This window comes from Nipponia nippon, unplaced genomic scaffold (genome assembly GCF_047370975.1).
Source record: "Nipponia nippon isolate SJK-2023a ecotype South Korea unplaced genomic scaffold, ASM4737097v1 scaffold_1, whole genome shotgun sequence".
NCBI classification, from domain to species: domain Eukaryota; kingdom Metazoa; phylum Chordata; class Aves; order Pelecaniformes; family Threskiornithidae; genus Nipponia; species Nipponia nippon.
Window position 1 is genome coordinate 13403426 of NW_028262290.1, and position 16848 is coordinate 13420273.

General features: G+C 45.6%; 1 protein-coding gene across 7 annotated transcripts in view; it reads right to left on the reverse strand.

Annotated features, from left to right (window-relative positions):
* ZHX2 (zinc fingers and homeoboxes 2) overlaps positions 1-16848 on the reverse strand; it is a 97517-nt gene that overhangs the window by 19704 nt on the left and 60965 nt on the right. For all 7 annotated transcript variants that reach the window (XM_087746894.1, XM_087746902.1, XM_087746917.1 and 4 more), the window contains one exon: positions 4216-6906. In XM_087746894.1, the coding sequence (XP_087603020.1) occupies positions 4220-6718 (2499 nt within the window). In that variant the 5' untranslated portion in view covers positions 6719-6906 and the 3' untranslated portion in view covers positions 4216-4219. The remainder of the gene's footprint in view (positions 1-4215; positions 6907-16848) is intronic.

A 16848-nucleotide genomic window follows, 5' to 3' on the forward strand; every position in this document is an offset into this window, starting at 1 on the left:
AAACACTGGTCAATCCCACACTGACTTCAGGATGGTGCCTTGGAGCCCACACCAGTAGCAGGCACTATAGCTAGCTTTATGGATGAAACCCTAAACCGCAACAGAAGTGAGAACTTAGGCAGAAAGGGAGGGAAACCCAGCACTGGTGACTTTTACCAGCTCTGGACACCAAGGAACGCACTGGGCCACTGAGTGATCTCAGCTCCTGCAGTGGTGCAAAAGGGGTTGGAGACACCAAGAGGACTCAGACCACCTCTGATGCCCAGTACAATGCATACAGCAGACGCAAGGGGTGACTTCCTTCAGACTCCTTTTTTTTCTGGTGTGCAACTCCCAGACATGGTTTTCCTTTGGCAGATCTCCACAGAGCAGTGGTCACAGCCATCAAGAGCCAGGGCGCACATCTTCTGGGGTGTCCACCTACCTCGCTCCCATCATAAGCCATGGACTTCGGTGTCTACATCTTGCAGGGTTTGGGCTTAAAATGAAGTCATAAGACAACTCTAAAAAAGAAAGTTTATGGTGGAGAAGGTGGTGGTGGGGGAAAAAAGTATGCTTCCGAGAAAAAAAACCAAAAGCTCTGGGCTGAGGAAATACTGATCTTGGGAAAACCCCACGGGGAGACAATGCTGTGAAGAAAGCCAGCGGTAGCTGCCAACCACTCTGGCACGCTCTGGTCCCGCTCTCATGTCTGAGCTGCAATTTACTGTATTTAATTTAGGACCAGTTTCTGTTTGTCAGGCTTGCGCAAATGGGAACAACAGACCTAATTTTGACCCGCGCTGTTGGAAGGCAGGAATATCTCTATTGATGGAAAGGGAGCTAAAGCACTCTCTTGATAGAGAAGTTGGGCCTCGTTACAAGAGGCTTTGTTACACAGCATCTGGAGCATTTTCAGCGATGGCTTTAGTGCACCCTACAGCAGCCACTCAACATCCTGAAGGCCCCGGTACCCTACGGGGACAGGTCTCCCAGCCTCACCGTTCAGGAAACCTGACCTGCTCTGTGGAATAAATCCAATTTTGCCAAAAGCTTCAGGTACAGACTTAGTAACAGAGCCTTTTCTTAGTCCAGGGATGGTATTTCAGAGACTGGTGTGAATCCTGCTCTTGCCAAGGCCAGGCACTTGTGAAACTCCCACTAGCTGCAGCAGCAGGAGAATCTGCCAAACACAGATCAGTTTCAAAAAACTCAATTTTCTAAGGCCTGTCTAGGCTGTAACACAAATACTACCTAATAGTTTCAGAAACTCCTAAAGCTTCACACCGGAGCAGAGAGTGACCGAGATGGTCTGGAAGACCTCACGTTTTACAGAAGCCACAAACAAATTCAGCCAACAACAGGAGTATGGAGATTAATCACCGAAAAACACTCACTTTAAACTATGTACATCAAGCTGAGAAAATAGCAACACCATGAGTATCAAAGGAGCACGTTCCTGCCAGATGTAGGGTTCAGCAATGAAAGCTTCACATAATGCCTGTGGCTGTGTGAGAGTCAAGAGGAGGAGGAGAAGTCCTCTGTCAGCTCTTCGGTCCACCTCCTACGTGCAGCCAGGACAGCGACATGACCCCTCTAAGGTACCGAGGAGTATGATGTTAGGAAAAATCAGACTTTTACATGACAACAGGCAGAAACAGGCTCTCTGTCAGGTCTTACGCAGTCTTTGCTTATGAGTCATACCCTGGATGTCACCTAAGATAACACCTTGTTAATTTAACACCAAAGTTTTAGTTAAAAGTTATGTAAGATAGGCTTCACAAAGATAGAAGTGGAAGCTTATCCTGAAGGAAAAAGTAGCTGGGATTTTTCCATGGGTCCCGTCAGCATGGGGTATAAAGCTTCCAGCTTTTGTGTCACAACACCTGTGACAATGCCTCCATGCAGGCACCAGAGAGCAGGCACTTGCGCCTCTGGGCTGAGACTTACAGGGAGAATAAACTAAAATGAAAAAGACTTCGGGCTTTTGTCAAGTCCCCAGGCCAGCATGCTGAGAACCGGGCAAAAGCAGAGGACAAAATGGTCCTCTGATCTTACTGCATGGTCTTCGCAGCAGAAGCCCTGCTCCAGTGCATCTCTTCTCAGCAGGTGTATTTTACAACCAGCCACTAGAAAGCTCCTCATCAAAAGGATAACCCAGCAAAAGTTTAACTGAGATCAAAGTTCTTATAAAAATTCCACTCTGATAACACTGGAGCTTTACAGCTAGCACCTCGGCCAGGGCATGAAGGCAGGAGGTTCACCTCAACATACCCTACGCTGCTCGCAAGCACAAAAATGCAGGCACCGAACCTACGCTGCTGGAAGAGGGTCATTGCAGAGCTTTGTTTCATGGTACTAGAGGTTTTTAAGAAATAGTGGTTTCATGCAACCCCCCCTCTCCTGCCCTCCTCCCCATTCCCTTTCCCAGCCCCTGGTCTGCTCCCTCTCCTCAGTACAAACGTTTTAGCTGGAAGGGGAAATGATCTGGAATAACAACCCTGGGGAAAAAAAAAAATCCCACAATGCATTTATTCATCACACATTTGATTTTAAAAGGCAGATCAGATCCTGGCTCTCCTTTCTTATGTGGCTGCACAACAGTGGCACCCCAGTGTGCCTCCAGCTGATGTTCCTGTGTCCTTCCTCCTTTAATCTCTGCCTTTGCCACACAGGTAACACAATCTTCTCCTCACATCCCTAATTACCAACTTCTGCAAGCATAATGTGGGACAGTGCCTTGCATTGTAGTCTGGAGCTTTAAGATACTTGGCAATACAGATGCTCTGACAACATTTCTCAAAATTAGCTGACACAATTCATAGTTCAAAATAAAACCACTGCAGCGTTTCCCTTTTCAACTCAGAAAAAATGTCCAGGAGACTTTTGGACAAGTATAGTACAAGAAGAAAGTGGAGGGCTCTAGGCTAGCCAGCTGGGCTTGCTAAGAAAAACTGCACCTCTGCAACAGACAGTAGTTCAATTCAAGTACTGCCAGCTGCAATAGTATAAGTCTTCTAAGTCTTCACTGCAAGTGTGGAGGGACTTCTATCAGTCCTGGCTTTTATATTTCCTTCTTTTTTTTTTTTTTTTAATTTTTATATATTTTTTAAAGAAATGCTGAAGTATATTATACTTACTAGACACCAAAAACCTGCTAACTCTTTCTAAAATAGGTGTTGTCTCACTGTGGTTGTTAAGGCAGGGTGCTGAGCTTTCTGTAGGATAAGTTCTAGCTTAAGGAGACTCCAGTTTGGGAGAGACAGGCTCAGTTATACTGAGCACAAAATGTTACAGGCTCCAGTGAACTCAATTCAACATGCAAGTCAAGAAATGCTGACGGTGCTTGCTCCAGATTTATACCTGTGCAACTGTGATCAGAAACAGGCTTCAGGTCTCCAAATAACAAGTCCTTTCACATTGTGAAAGATTGTGTAAAACCCCCTTAAAGAAGGGCCCTGCAGCTTGCTTTTAAATTCAAGATCCTGTGAAGAAGAGCTGCTAAAACACCCACACAGCTTAGTCTGGGGTATTTCCTAAGCCTCTAGAGTGAGCAAGCAGAACAAAGCGAGGTTGAAGGCAGCTCTCACCTGCAAGAGGAAGAGGGCACATTTGCATGAGCCACTTCAGTCCCCACAACATTTTTTTTTTTTCTGCTTGCTGTTGCATAAAGAAGCCTCTCTGTCCTGGGCCCTTCCCCCAGTAACCTTTTATTCTGAGCAGGGCAGGATGCTGCAAAGGAAGGACGGAAGGTGCAAAAACAGGCACAGCCTCTCACAGCCTCTATTCACGTGAGATCGATGATCTGTTAGCAAGGTGGATACTAGCAACTAGTGTTACTCGCTATTTCTTTGCGTGGCTCAGCTGGTATATTTTACATCAAGCACTGTAGAGGTTACATAGGTCATTTAAAGGCAGAAAGTTTAAGAATCACTTATTGCCAAAAAACCCAAACAAACCAACCCCAACCAAAAAACTCAAACCCCAAAACTCCCTTATCCAGGACTTGACCCACAAGGAGACAAGAAACAAGGCAAACGGCACTAACCCCTCCCCTACCATGCAGTTGCTTTAATTTACAAGCAGGATGGGTCTCCCTTTTGTTCAGGCATCCAGCAGGCACAAGGATCCGGCAGGGACGGGCTCCAGGGATTTATACTGAAGAGGGGCTACAGGATGCTGGAAGTACACCCAGACAGAGGCAGGCTCAGAGAAACAGGGCACCATCAGCATTACCTGTCTATACGTGGGAATTGTCTCCAGATATACTTTCAGAGTCAAAGTCCGCCAGCTCTGCCTGGCCTTCGGGTGCTGTTTGGCTCCAGCTGTCCGTACAGTCCGATGCTGCATCATCCTCACCCACCGTCACCTCCACCCAGTTGACCTCCACGGGCTCCTCATTCTCCTCGCTGCCGTGGCCGTCGTGGCTGTTGCACTCCAACCTGTCCGTACCCTCCGCTTGATTCCCCAACAAAGAGTCTTTCAGTGGTTCACAGTCTCTTTTTGCTCTCACCACTAGCTTCCCCCCATTCTCTTCATTCAGTTTTTTATGCTCCTGGTAACGCTGCCGAGACACCTCATTACCATTCTTTGGACTCTCAATGTGTTTTGATCCCTTTTTCTGGCTTTGCTCATTATGACCATCAACCACGTACTGCTGCTGGTACTGGTCAATCCATTTAAGCGACCCTGTTCTTAGCGAGGATCGGTTTTCCTTGAACCAGCGAACTATTTCAGTTCTTGTGAGCCCAGTCTGAGATGCTAACTGGTCATACTCCTGGGGTGATGGCCACTGGGTCCTTGCAAATGTGCTTTTCAGTAGATGAATCTGCTCTTGGGTTTTCTTAAATGTGGTAGAGGACCCAGATAAAGCACCAGGGAGCTGGGAGCTACTCAGCAGTTCTGCCTGGCTTATTGCACCATTGGGAGTTCCTTGTTCTTTAATTTTTCTGTATGATCCCATTGAGTCCAAGACAGCTTGCTCCATGCTATCCCTTATCTTTCTCCGCTCAGAGAACCATGAATCTATCTCCCTCCTGCTCAGCTTAGTCTCCACTCGAAGCCTGTCCAATTCTCCTTGGGTGGGAAAAGAGCATCTTAAGAAACTCTCCTCAAGGGCCTTAAGCTGCTCTTGGGTTTTCTCTTTGAATCTCTGGGGAGTAAAATCTGTGTATGGGTGAAATGAACGGCTGTGTCGACCAGCTGAAGGTGCTATTTGATCTTTCCCTAAAGCATCTCCAGGGATGTGCACAATGCCCCTTTGACTTCTGTACCTGTGATCACTGAACCACTTCTTGATCTCGCTCCTGGAGAGACCCGTTGCCTCTATCAGCCGGTAGACTTCCGCATCATCAGGAAACTGGCTTGCCATGAAACTGGCCTTCAGCTCTGCTATCTGCTCCTTCGTCTTTTTTCGCTCACTGGCTGGCGTCAGTGGTACAGCAGTCACCTTGGCAGGAATCTCAGGCACCTGAACTACGTGAGGACGCTTGGCCTCTGGGGCACTTGACAAGGTCTGTATCGTCCTCTTTTGCCCCTGGTTTGGGGCAACAGCAAGTGTAATTGGTGAACAGGAAACAGTTGAACCATTTGACACGGGAGTTAAAACCAAACCGGTCTGGCCCAGTATCTGACAAGGCAAAGCTGTCTGGATGATGGGCTGGGGCATTTTTGCAGTTGTCAAAGGAGCTGGCAGGACAGTGATGGTTTGAGGAACTGCCTGGATAGTACCATTGAACATCTTCTTTCTTGCCTCCTCCACTTCTTCAGGAGACCAACTTATACCATGCTTCAAACGTTGCGTAGCAAACCAGATTCGGATTTGTTCTTCTGGATGTTTTGACGCTGCTGTCAACCATGACAACTCTGCTTGTGTTGGGTAAGGAAATTTATTGAAGGAGTTGATCATGGTTGCATTAGTGTCCAGTGCAGAGTTGTATTTGGTACTGTTCAGAGGTACTGGGACCTTGGGGACAAGGTTAATATTTGGTGGCAGCTGTACAGAGGGCATAACATGGGCTAACACATCATGGAGAAGGTCTCCGTTTATACAAGCAATAGCTTCAGTGGCTTCAGTTATGATGCGGGGGAGAGTGCCATCCACGTGGTTTTCCGTAACTCCCTCTTCTGGCTTTTTGGGACCCTTCTTGGTTTCCCCTTTAGGCTTTCCCAGCTTCATCATTGGTGTTTTACTCGCACTAATTCCCCCATGAAGTGAATCATCACACTCTGCATTTTCTAGCCCACCGCTCGTGACAGTGACATCGTTAGCAGTGGTCTCAATGGACTGCTCTAAAACAGTCTGATTATTGCGTTTAATTAATTTCAGTTTAAAGTTAGTCTCTCCTGGGTGGTATTTTGTGTTGTGGTCAGATAAAGAATCATATTTTTTGGTTGTAAAGTTGCATTCAGCACAGACATACAGGGGGTTGAGAATGACATTTGGATGCTGAGTGTCAACGTGCTCTGTAAATTCATTTAAGTTTTGTGTTGAGTAAGGGCAGTATTTACACTCGTAACCACCCTGGGGTTTCTTAGACTGATTTTCAGCTGGGGGCTTTGCCTCAACCACTTCACAGTCTTTGACTGAGCTTTCTGAAGGCCAACTTTTTTTAAAGTCCTGCTGTGGTGTGCCAGCCCCCTTCTCTTTAGGAGCCTCTACGCCCTCGGCGCCTTCCTGCTCCATGACTTCAGAAGTTCGCACCATACAGGGAGTTGTTGACTTTCTTTTGCTGGCCATGGCAGCTGCTGGCAGCAGGCTGTCGTCCCAAATGGTGACTTTTTTCAACAGGGTGAGCAATCAACTCAGAAGATCTTGCAACTGGCTCCAACCTTCCTTGATTATTTTACTCTGTTCTGTTTAATGAAGAATTTCCGCCCTGGCTGTGACCATCGGCTTTGCCAGCAGACCTGTCAGCTGCATCATACCTGTGAAACAAAGCACACATCATTAGGCACTGATCTATAAAACACAGATTTAGCAGAAAGCCACAGCTCAAGATATATGCATTTACAAGGCCATTTTGGACAATGCTGAACTCTTCCTCCCCCCATCATCAACTTAAGAGTCAAAAATCTTCCCACGAAGAATAAAAGCGGTGGATAATTCACAATTAAGTGCACCACAGGTAGAAAATGGCTTTGAAACAAATAGGATGAACAGACAGGGGATTTTAATCTCCACTAGACTCAACGTGTTTAGCTGAAAAAGAAAGAAGATACTGCTATAAATACCGTATCTTTTTATAGAAGCTGCAGTTTCTATTAATTATTATTTTGAAATCTGCAGATTTGAAATTGAGTGCGATTTTTATTAAACTTAATTACTTCCCACTGTCACTTACCTTGTAAATATGTCTACTAAATGATTGTGGTTACTAATGATGGGTGATTTCTAAATAAAGCTATAGGGCCTGCCTTGGCTGTAAAAGTAAAGGCAGAAAGAAGAGTTAATGCAAATCAACATTTTCAAAGGTCTGTGTCTTGACAAGAGGTGGGTTCAAAGAAACTGCAGTAGATCTATGGAGGTCTATCAAGTCTTTTCTGGAACAAAAGTTTCCTTAAAACACCACTTTTCACTCAATATTGACAGAGGGAGCTAGCAAAGCTCACAGAAGCCCTTAGATCCCTTTTAAACAGGGTCCCTTCCTGTGACCATGCTGATATTCCCATCAAGTCCTGATCTGTGCACTTCACTCCCTACAGAACTAAAAAAAAAAAAAATTTTTTCAATTTTTAAGCATGATTCATATGTCGAAGTGGTTTTGGAAGTTCCCAAAGGTAAAAATTCTGTAAAACACATACTTTTAAAAGGATCTGAGGTCAACATCAGTCAGCACAACCACAAAGGAAAACTACACCAGCTGTCTTACAATCTACCCATGTTCATGGGGGTGGGTGGAGGAAGGGGAATTTAATTGTCATAACAGGCATCAATAAAAAAGAAACTGATGTCAACCTCCTATTTAAGAAGATGCCTTTTCTAATCAATGCTTGACTCCAGTTTGCTACTTTTCCCAATCAGACGGGCTCTGGATTCATAATACTTTGAGGCCTGATGGAAAACTCATCTTTTACAATCAAGGAGTCCTTGGGATGGGTTGGGGGAAGCACCAGGGTTTACAAACTGGAGGAGGATGGAAAGTGGACATTTGCAGAGTAAGTGAGACCTGCATTGATTTTTGTAGAAGCATATTAAATGGAGAATCTGAACTAGAGATCTAGTGCAAGATGTCCCTGCCCATGGCAGGGGGGCTGGACTAGATGATCTTTAAAGGTCCCTTCCAACCAAACCATTCTGGGATTCTATGATCTTATGTCTAACCAAACACAGATTTTCTCACTGTGAAACTTGTAAATAACGAGCTGCACCCAGCAGACATGAAGATCAAACGACATAAAATCCCACTGCAGTTACATCTGGACGCATCCAACGTCAGCAGAGAGTTTATAACCACCTCGGTGCTGTCCCTGAACCTGCTCCTCTCGCGTGTGCATTGGCACGAGAGCCAGAAGTAGTTGCTGCAAAAGCGGCCGCCAGCTCCTCAGTTCTGTTTGCATCTGACAAATACTTTGAGAACGAAGTAGGACCTAATTTGGTGACTCTGTGCACGACGGAGGAAACGCCACATTTCCTACCTGGTCACCTGGCCCCAGACTAGGGAAACTGCGGAGAACCGCACAGGGAAAATAAAGCATGCTTTTAGGCCTGGCTGGCACTAGAAAATGTTTGTCTGTGTAGCAATGCCACCTTCCAGCAGCAAAAGATAACTGTACAGTTCAAGCAAAGGGCTGGAAAAAATAAGTGAAAAAGCTTTCTTTTGCTGAACATTGAAATCTTTTCACTCTCTCCCATCTTTCCCTTGTGCACATAGCTAGTTTTATACACCCCCCCAAAAAAAGCAAATATTTGGGTAGAGACTGAACTCCTCGTCTGCAGTGCTGTTCCCACATGGGCTCCTCTGAGGTGGTGGCAGAGCAGGAATTTTCCATGGCAGCTGGGACACAGCCTGGTCACACAAAGCATCAGCCAAAACCCTGCGAGCCATGGCTGGGGCTGTTTGTCTTCTCTCATACCCCAAAACATGAATGAGTCTGAAAAAGGCTGTCCAAAGACAACCAAATTTGAAGGGACGTCAAATTAAAAAGCAAGGAAAACCTTAACTTTGGCAGAAAGGGAAAAGTGCACCAGAAATACCACCACTTTGTGCTGCACCTTGCTTCCAGCCGAGGGCTGGAAGAAAGTAATACACCGAGGCTGAAACAGCTTGAACCCCCCACTCAGAGCAAATGGATCTTTACTTTTCACAGATACACCTTGCTTTTTAAAAACAAAAACAAACAAAACAAACCCAACAAACCAAAAACCAGAAAGAAAAGCACTTTGTGACACTTGCGTGATTTGCCAATCAATCTTTCTTTTTTTTTTTTTTTTTGATTTGCCAATCTTTCTTATTTTTCATCTCACTGCATCGTTTGCTCTGCCCTGTGCTAGCAGAGAGTTCCCAGCACCTAGCTTCATCTGAAAATGAACAGCAGGAAAACCACCACCACGAGGATACCTGCAAATCAGCGCAGAAGTATAAGGGGTTTCACTTGCAAGGGCCAGCTGATGTTTAAAGAGGGTGGAAGCATTTTATTGCTTTGCTGCTCAGGAGCTCAGTCTCCACAAACAGCATCCTCTTTGCTACACAGCACAAGCAACAGCAAATTATGCCGTTATCATTTAAAAAAAAAAAAAAAACAAAACACAAAACCAAACAACAACCAACCAAACAAAACCCCAACAAACCCAACCATCCCAACCCCCAAAAAACCCTCCCCCAAGTCTGAACATGATGTTTAATATCACAAGGTACAAACTCTTCCTTACAGCTTTCCCATGCCCCTTCTCCAGCTGGGGGACACAGCAGGAGTAACAGAGGAGGTGCACAGCACAGCACCTACCAGAGCTCACGAGAAAACACTTGTCAGACAAGTCTTTCAGTCCCTCGGGTTTTTTGGGATACTATCCCACTTCATCACGCAGCAAGTGGATCACAGAAAACCTCCATGTGGATGCCACGCTCTGCCCTCAGATGCCAGCCAGGCCCTGCTGCCCACGCCCTTGCAAACACTGCAGGCTGGTTTTAAAGCAGAGACACCACCTGTACCAAACTTTCCCTGAGCTGAAGAATTTGCCACCCCTTCCAGGACACGTGACCAACCACGCCGCCATCCCGCATCTCTTCTGCGCCTCAGCAGTGATGGTCCTCTCCCCCTCATAACCTTCCAAGCTTTTGGGTCCCTGGCTCCCCCGGGACTCAAAAGTGCGTATCCCTGTGAACCGCTCTGCTTTTAACACTTGACTCCAGCCTGCGTGGCTGCCCAGAAGTCATGCCCATAGAGTTTAGAGCAGAGCAGAAGTTAACTGATGTTACTTGACAGCATCATAACTTCCCCATGAGCATCTACTCTTCACCCACGAAGGCTGCAGCGACATGAACTTGCAGCACAGAGCGGAGCTGCTATCCTGCTCCCTAGCAGAGATGCTGAACTCACATTCATTAATGTTGTGGTAATATTATTCTCCTATAAATCCAAGGATGAGAGGCGAGATACACATTTCATGGCGCAAAAAAAGAACATGCCTAGGGTTATGTTTTTCCTTCCTTACAACTGTTTTTAGCATGCAGCTGCTACAGTAATATCAAAAAGCACATCAGCTAGCACTGCAAAAAAATGCTGTTGCTCTCCACTGTGATAAAACACTTAAAAACATTGCTTAAATTACATGCAGGAGAATAAGCAGAAGCAAACCAGGGCAAACAATTCAAGCATGATGGATCAGGACTGTAACGATTTGCAAAAGAAAACCACAGAAAGAAAGGCAGGTTTTATGAACTACAGAGCAGATCTTTTAAAACAGCATTTAAGTCAGAGCAGCCTAGAGCTCCGACACTTCTGCAGTTCTTCGTAAGCTGAATAAAACACAATTAGTGGGGAGGTATACAGATCACTACAGCCATAATTTTTGCAGACATGTGAAAAAATAAATTTGAAAGTGCTATACATTTTCAATTTGCCTATGTCAGTGTAGACATTTCTAATTAGAAAAAAACCCCACGTAGATGTTTGTAGCAGGGTGCCGTGGCCATGAATTTTTGTCTACAGAGAAGCAGCAATTGATAATTTTTCTTTCTTTTAAGGACCAGAGGCTCACACCTTTCAAAGGCGATCAGCAAACCAAACTGCCTCCAGGACTCCTGACTCCCCAGCAACACGTCCTGTGAAACTGGATGTCAACACGTCTGTGAACAGGGGCAGAAGCAAACCCAGCGCACATCCCGCCTCTGCCTTGCACCCCTACAGCACGGTCACCAAGAGACTCTGTAAAAATACATAGATAAAACAAAAATGAGGGGTTTTGGTGAAGATGGGCCAGGGGTAGGATGAAACGGGGTTTCAAAAGGCACCAACAGCAGTAGAAAACCCTGGAGAACTGCATGCCTAAGCCAACCCACGTGAAAGCTGCCTCTTTACGTTAACAGCTCAGCTGAGATGTGACCACTGTGTAGAGATAAAGAAACTTATTCTGGAAAACACAGGTATTCTGGAAAAAAAGCACCTCTGTAGGCTTTACCAGAATAAGTTGTGTCAGGCAGTACCGTGCAATAGGCATATTTCAGAGTATACCGCTCACAGGCTATTCTTTTGAACGAAAATGTTCTCATTCCTGCTGCTGCAAAGCCAAAGACATGGGAAAAATGGTGGGTTTTCTGCGCTGCACGTTGCACGAAGGCAAGTGGCCAACCCCTTCCCAGAAAAGGGAAAGCTGAATATCCTATGCTGTGAATTTTCTATTGTAAGTACTCAACTGCAATCGCTGTCTTGTTTTTTTTTTTTTTTTTCCTTTTCTAAATGCAGGTTTAAGTTTAGTTGCTAAAATCTGGATTAGGCCTTATTTTAGCTTTCTTACTCCCTTGAAAAATAACAGAATAATCTACCCAGGATGAAAACCATCCCCTTACAGACTGGTTCATGTCCTGAATCAATATTTATATTGTAGCAACGGTCACTTGTCCCATCCAAGACAGTGGCCTTAATCTCAGGTCCAGCCAGAGACGGTCCCTCTTCAGGAGGACACGCACTGGAGCAGACAGAGGAATGATGAGCAGGAGGGAGAGCACCAGGGTGCTGAGGGGGGGACAAAATCCAGGTTTCCTTGTTTCCTGGCCACTGCTTCCTCCTCCAAAAAAAGGGCTGGCAACCCACAGCTTGCACACGAAACAGGGCACATAGGCAACTGTGACTGGCATGCAAGGCCTGCAGCTCCCACTGGTTTCTGAAGTCTGTGCAGTCCAGGAAAGCCCTTTTTCTTTGTAGCGTGGGCTTCTGCCAGAGGCACCTGCTTCAGGGTCCTGCTGAACACAAGGCTTAGCTGGCGCCCTCCACCAGAGTTGCAGATGCTCAGGGACAGAAAGGGACCCAAAATCCCAGTGGCACCTATGACTGTGCACATTCAAAACCCAAAAGGGGCTCCTGAGGCCTCATGCTCTCCTTTGGGAAGGAAAAATATGAACTGACCTCTTCCAAGCAAGAAAATGTATGAACCACCAATGCAAGATACAGCCAGATACATCAGCAGATGTTCTCAACACCCGCAGGGGGGCTGAACCTCTGTCCAACACCCTCCGTCGGTAGCTTCCAGGGGCAGCGAGCTCCAAAGGTGAGTCACATACCTTGTCAAAATTATCTCCTTTAATCAGTGTTGTGTTTACTCCTAGGGTGCGTACTTGCATGTTCATAAGAGAGAAATAAAGACCAACAGATTTCTTAAGAGAGAAATAGAAACACTAGAAAAACATTCATTCTAATTAGTTTAATTACTTGTCTGTGCAGCTCACTGAATCCTCATCATTGGACTGGATTAAAGTCACTGGATTTAAGTAATTCTTCATATTGAGTTTTCATCCTGCACCATGTGGTGGGAGGACAAGAGACTCACAGACACAAAACAAAAGTTATCTGTAGACACTATCTTCAGCTACGTGGGTAAAACCTGGATATATCCACCTTTGATTTTATGCAGGAAAAATAGTTTATTCTGTTTGAATATTCAGCTTCATTTCTTTTCAGGTATGCTTTTAAAGAGTGAATTTTTCTACCAAGGGAGGGGTAGCTCTTCGCTTAAGGAACTTTTAAGTAATCATTTCCCATTTGTTAAGATCAAACATCTTAACAGCAATGTCTAGTCCCCTTTCTCCTTCGTGTCACCATTCCATGACACTGCCACCTAGACAGGGTACAGCTGTATACATTTTATTTATTACTATGCATTTTATGTATTATTATATATTCTCTCTCTTCAGATTTATTGTTATTATAGGGACACTATCACAGCCTCCAAAGCAGGAAGAAGATGAGTTATGACAGAATCAAGACATTTGATTTCTTTACTCCATGTGCTTACAAAACTTAAGGAACATTACAGTTTTCCTGCTTTAGTACTTCTCACACCACTTGTCTCCCTCAGCAAATTCTTCTGCTCTGGGAACCACAGTACCCTGCCTTTAGTCAGCTAGCTGAGTGTCAAGTTTTTCAATTAAAATCATCAAGGCACTCACAAACACTTTTGCAGGCGAACTGCAAAGGGAAAACAAAATAGAAGTCACACACACATTCTGGGCGTCCCTCTTGCATGGCTGCATGGTAGAAAAAAGCTCTAACTTTCTCAAAAAAACCCCTTTCATTTCTCAAGAAGTGGCCTCTAAAGACCTGCGTCTCTTGGCTCAGGCAGCACACGGCACAGCAGGAAACAGAGAAAAGCACCCAGAGAACCTGATGGAGGGGAAAGCACCAGGGCTGAGGCCAGGAGGCCATTTGGTGACCACTTCTCAGAAGGGTTTAGATTCAAGGGAAGGAGAAAGGAGAAGAAATCCATGTCACCAGGATGTCAGGTCTGAACAAGACAAGCAATACATGCAGACTTATGGGACGCCTGGCCATCACAGACACAGAGAGCATCCCTTGCATCAGCCTCATCCAACACAACAGCAGCACTGAAGGAGTCTACTGAGTTCCCAAAAGAGATGAAGGAGCTCAATAATTAACAAAACGTTAGTAACCTGCGTGTGTCTATAGCTGCACACCTCCCCCTTTGACTCATTCACAATGTGTTAGAAAAATGCAGATGGTTTGTGATTTATAATGCTGATGAGTCACTGTACCTCTTTCCTTCCCCTCCCAAGGGCTTCTGTGTATCTTCACATTCCCCGATGAGGACTACAGATGAGAGGATAAAACACTACAAGCAGACTAGCGTAATGACTCCCTCCCACGGGGTGGTTTTAACCATACCCCCCAAACACCGCTATTCTCTCCTGCCCCCATTTCCCTGTCCACTAGTATATGCTCTGGTAAACTCAATGGCTATCACTTCAAGTCATCCAGACTGACACTGCTTATGCAGTCTGAACCTTTCCACTGCCAGGAAAAGCTTCAGTACACAGTAATCTCCCCTTTTAAAACATTAAGTCTGGCTTATAATTGTAACACCTAAAAATATTCACTTCCCGAATGGAGAGTCTTGAGCTACGGTGCCAGATGCTATCAAAGGAAGCCCAAAAGCTGGGTTTGGGGTACAAAAAAGCATCTTGGAGCCCACCACACTGAATACTTGCACAGCGATGCAATGGAAACATTCACCTCGATATTTCCAGAAGCAGGAATTTCAATGCACCTCCTTCGAAAACAAACCACCCCTGGAAACTGCCAGCTGGATTTTCACAGGACCCAAACGCCCAGCATCCTCCAACCTCAGCCAGAGGATATCAAACAAATCTGATGTCAAAGGCGCTTCAGGACAGCTCCAATTTTAACCACATGAACAGTCAGCTGTTGGCCTAACTCACATGGTTCAATACCCTGATGAACCAAGGAGGCAAACCTCAGGCGTCCCACATCAAAATGCCATGTTTCTGTCTGGAGGTGCAAACAGACCCCCGTGCATGTACCCCTGCCGGCTCGGGGGAGCACATTGCAGGTGCCCATGCTGCCTGTGCCTGTGGCCAGGTTGGGCTTCCCGCTTGCAAGCCAAATTCAGATGAACAACCTTAAACTGCTGGCAGATGATGCACGTGTGTTTCCCAACCTCGATCTCTGTTTAGGAGACTCCTTTGATACAGATGAACTCCTGTACTGCTGGGAAAATACACGTCCTTCCTCAAACCTGATGCAATTTCCCCCCAACCACAGCTGGTGCCCACTCCTCCAACTAAGACAGAGACAAAAAGCCAGTGTACCAGATCAGCAGGCCACATGTCTCCTGTCCCAGCACGCAGGAAGGGTGGCTGCTGCTGGTTAAGAGCAATGAGGTGCTAGGAGGATTACTTGTCTATGCAGTGCTTTGCATCGGTCTGACCTTGTCTCCCTCCAGCCCTGGTGATTTGGTTCTTCTGAGCAGCTTTGCGAGTATCTTGGTGCAGATAACATTCACTCTCATCTTGTCACATTTTGCATTAAATTTTGTTGTGCTCTACTTGCTTAAAAGGAAAGACTGTTTCGAAAGTGGCCTTTTATCAGACCATCAAAAACATAGTTCATAGAATCATAGAATGTCCTGAGTTGGAAGGGACCGGCAAGGATCATCGAGTCCAACTCCACATCTGAAAGCTTTTCTTCTCTAAAAGCAATGACATGACTTCCACCAACTATGTAAAATATGTATCTTTTCTGGGTCCCTTCCCCTCATGACTAAGGCATGAGTCTGCCTTAGTCAATGACCTATGGTGATCAGAAGATCCCATTGGCCCAGTATTTGGAGGCTTTACAGCTGTTAAGGCACCTATCCTCACAGCAGGCCTGTGAATTAAGGCACTGTTATTATCCCCATTGCTCAGATGGGCAATTAAGGCATGAAGAGAATGTGGCTGAGGCTTCATTAAATAGCCAAGCCAATTTACAGCTCGCTGCCACCAAAAGGGATGGGGTAACGACAGTGCAAAAATCATGCCTTACCCAAGGTCTTCAGCAGTGCTGGAAACTGCATCCAGGTGTTCTGTGCTACAGGCTACTGCTCCATCCTCCAGTAAATTCAGGTTATCCCCCTGGCTTATGAGTTGAAAATATTTAACAGCCCCTGCAAAAGGAGCTGGTACTCTTAGATTAGGTCCTAGCGAAAGTTACCAAGCACCAAAGTCACAAAACCACCACAACTCTCACTCACCAGCAGGCTCATGGGAGGAAGCAAAAGTCTGAAGATCAAAGGTCTGAGCTATCTGCCTTCCTACAGAAATCACTCATCAGGCCAGGTGCATGTACACAGCAGAGAAGCCTGTCTGCTTCTGACGATGCCAAACCTCCCTCTGTCCTTACACAGCTAAAAGTTACTTTCCTCTGCAGCTGCAGCAAAACACATCACTAGCAAAGCCACACCAATTCTCCCTGGTCTTCCGTTGCTTCAATGCTACAGTTCAAGAACTCTACCCCTCCTTTTTTTTTTTTTTTTGCCTAAATTCTGGAAAAATCTGGTATTGTAGGGAACATTTTCATGTGATGAAGATGTTCTCATGACAACCCCATTGCATCCAAACTCTGTGGATGCTCTCTTCTCTCTTTCTGGCTCTGGAGGCCCTGGAAGAGTCGAGCCACACCTCTTTCAGTCAGGGGAATATTTTTTCTTGCTGTTGGTAATACAAACTGAGCATTCCTAGCATCACATTATCCCTTCATCAGTTCCTCAGTCAGCTCAGAGGTCAAACACAGAAAAAGCGACCCTCTAAAAAGATACTTGGCTGTTTTCCATCATCCTAATCACATGCTGTGCCTGCTAAAGTTGTTTTATTACATCTGCTGTACTTCGTCTCCTGCAATTTCCACTTAGATCTTTGC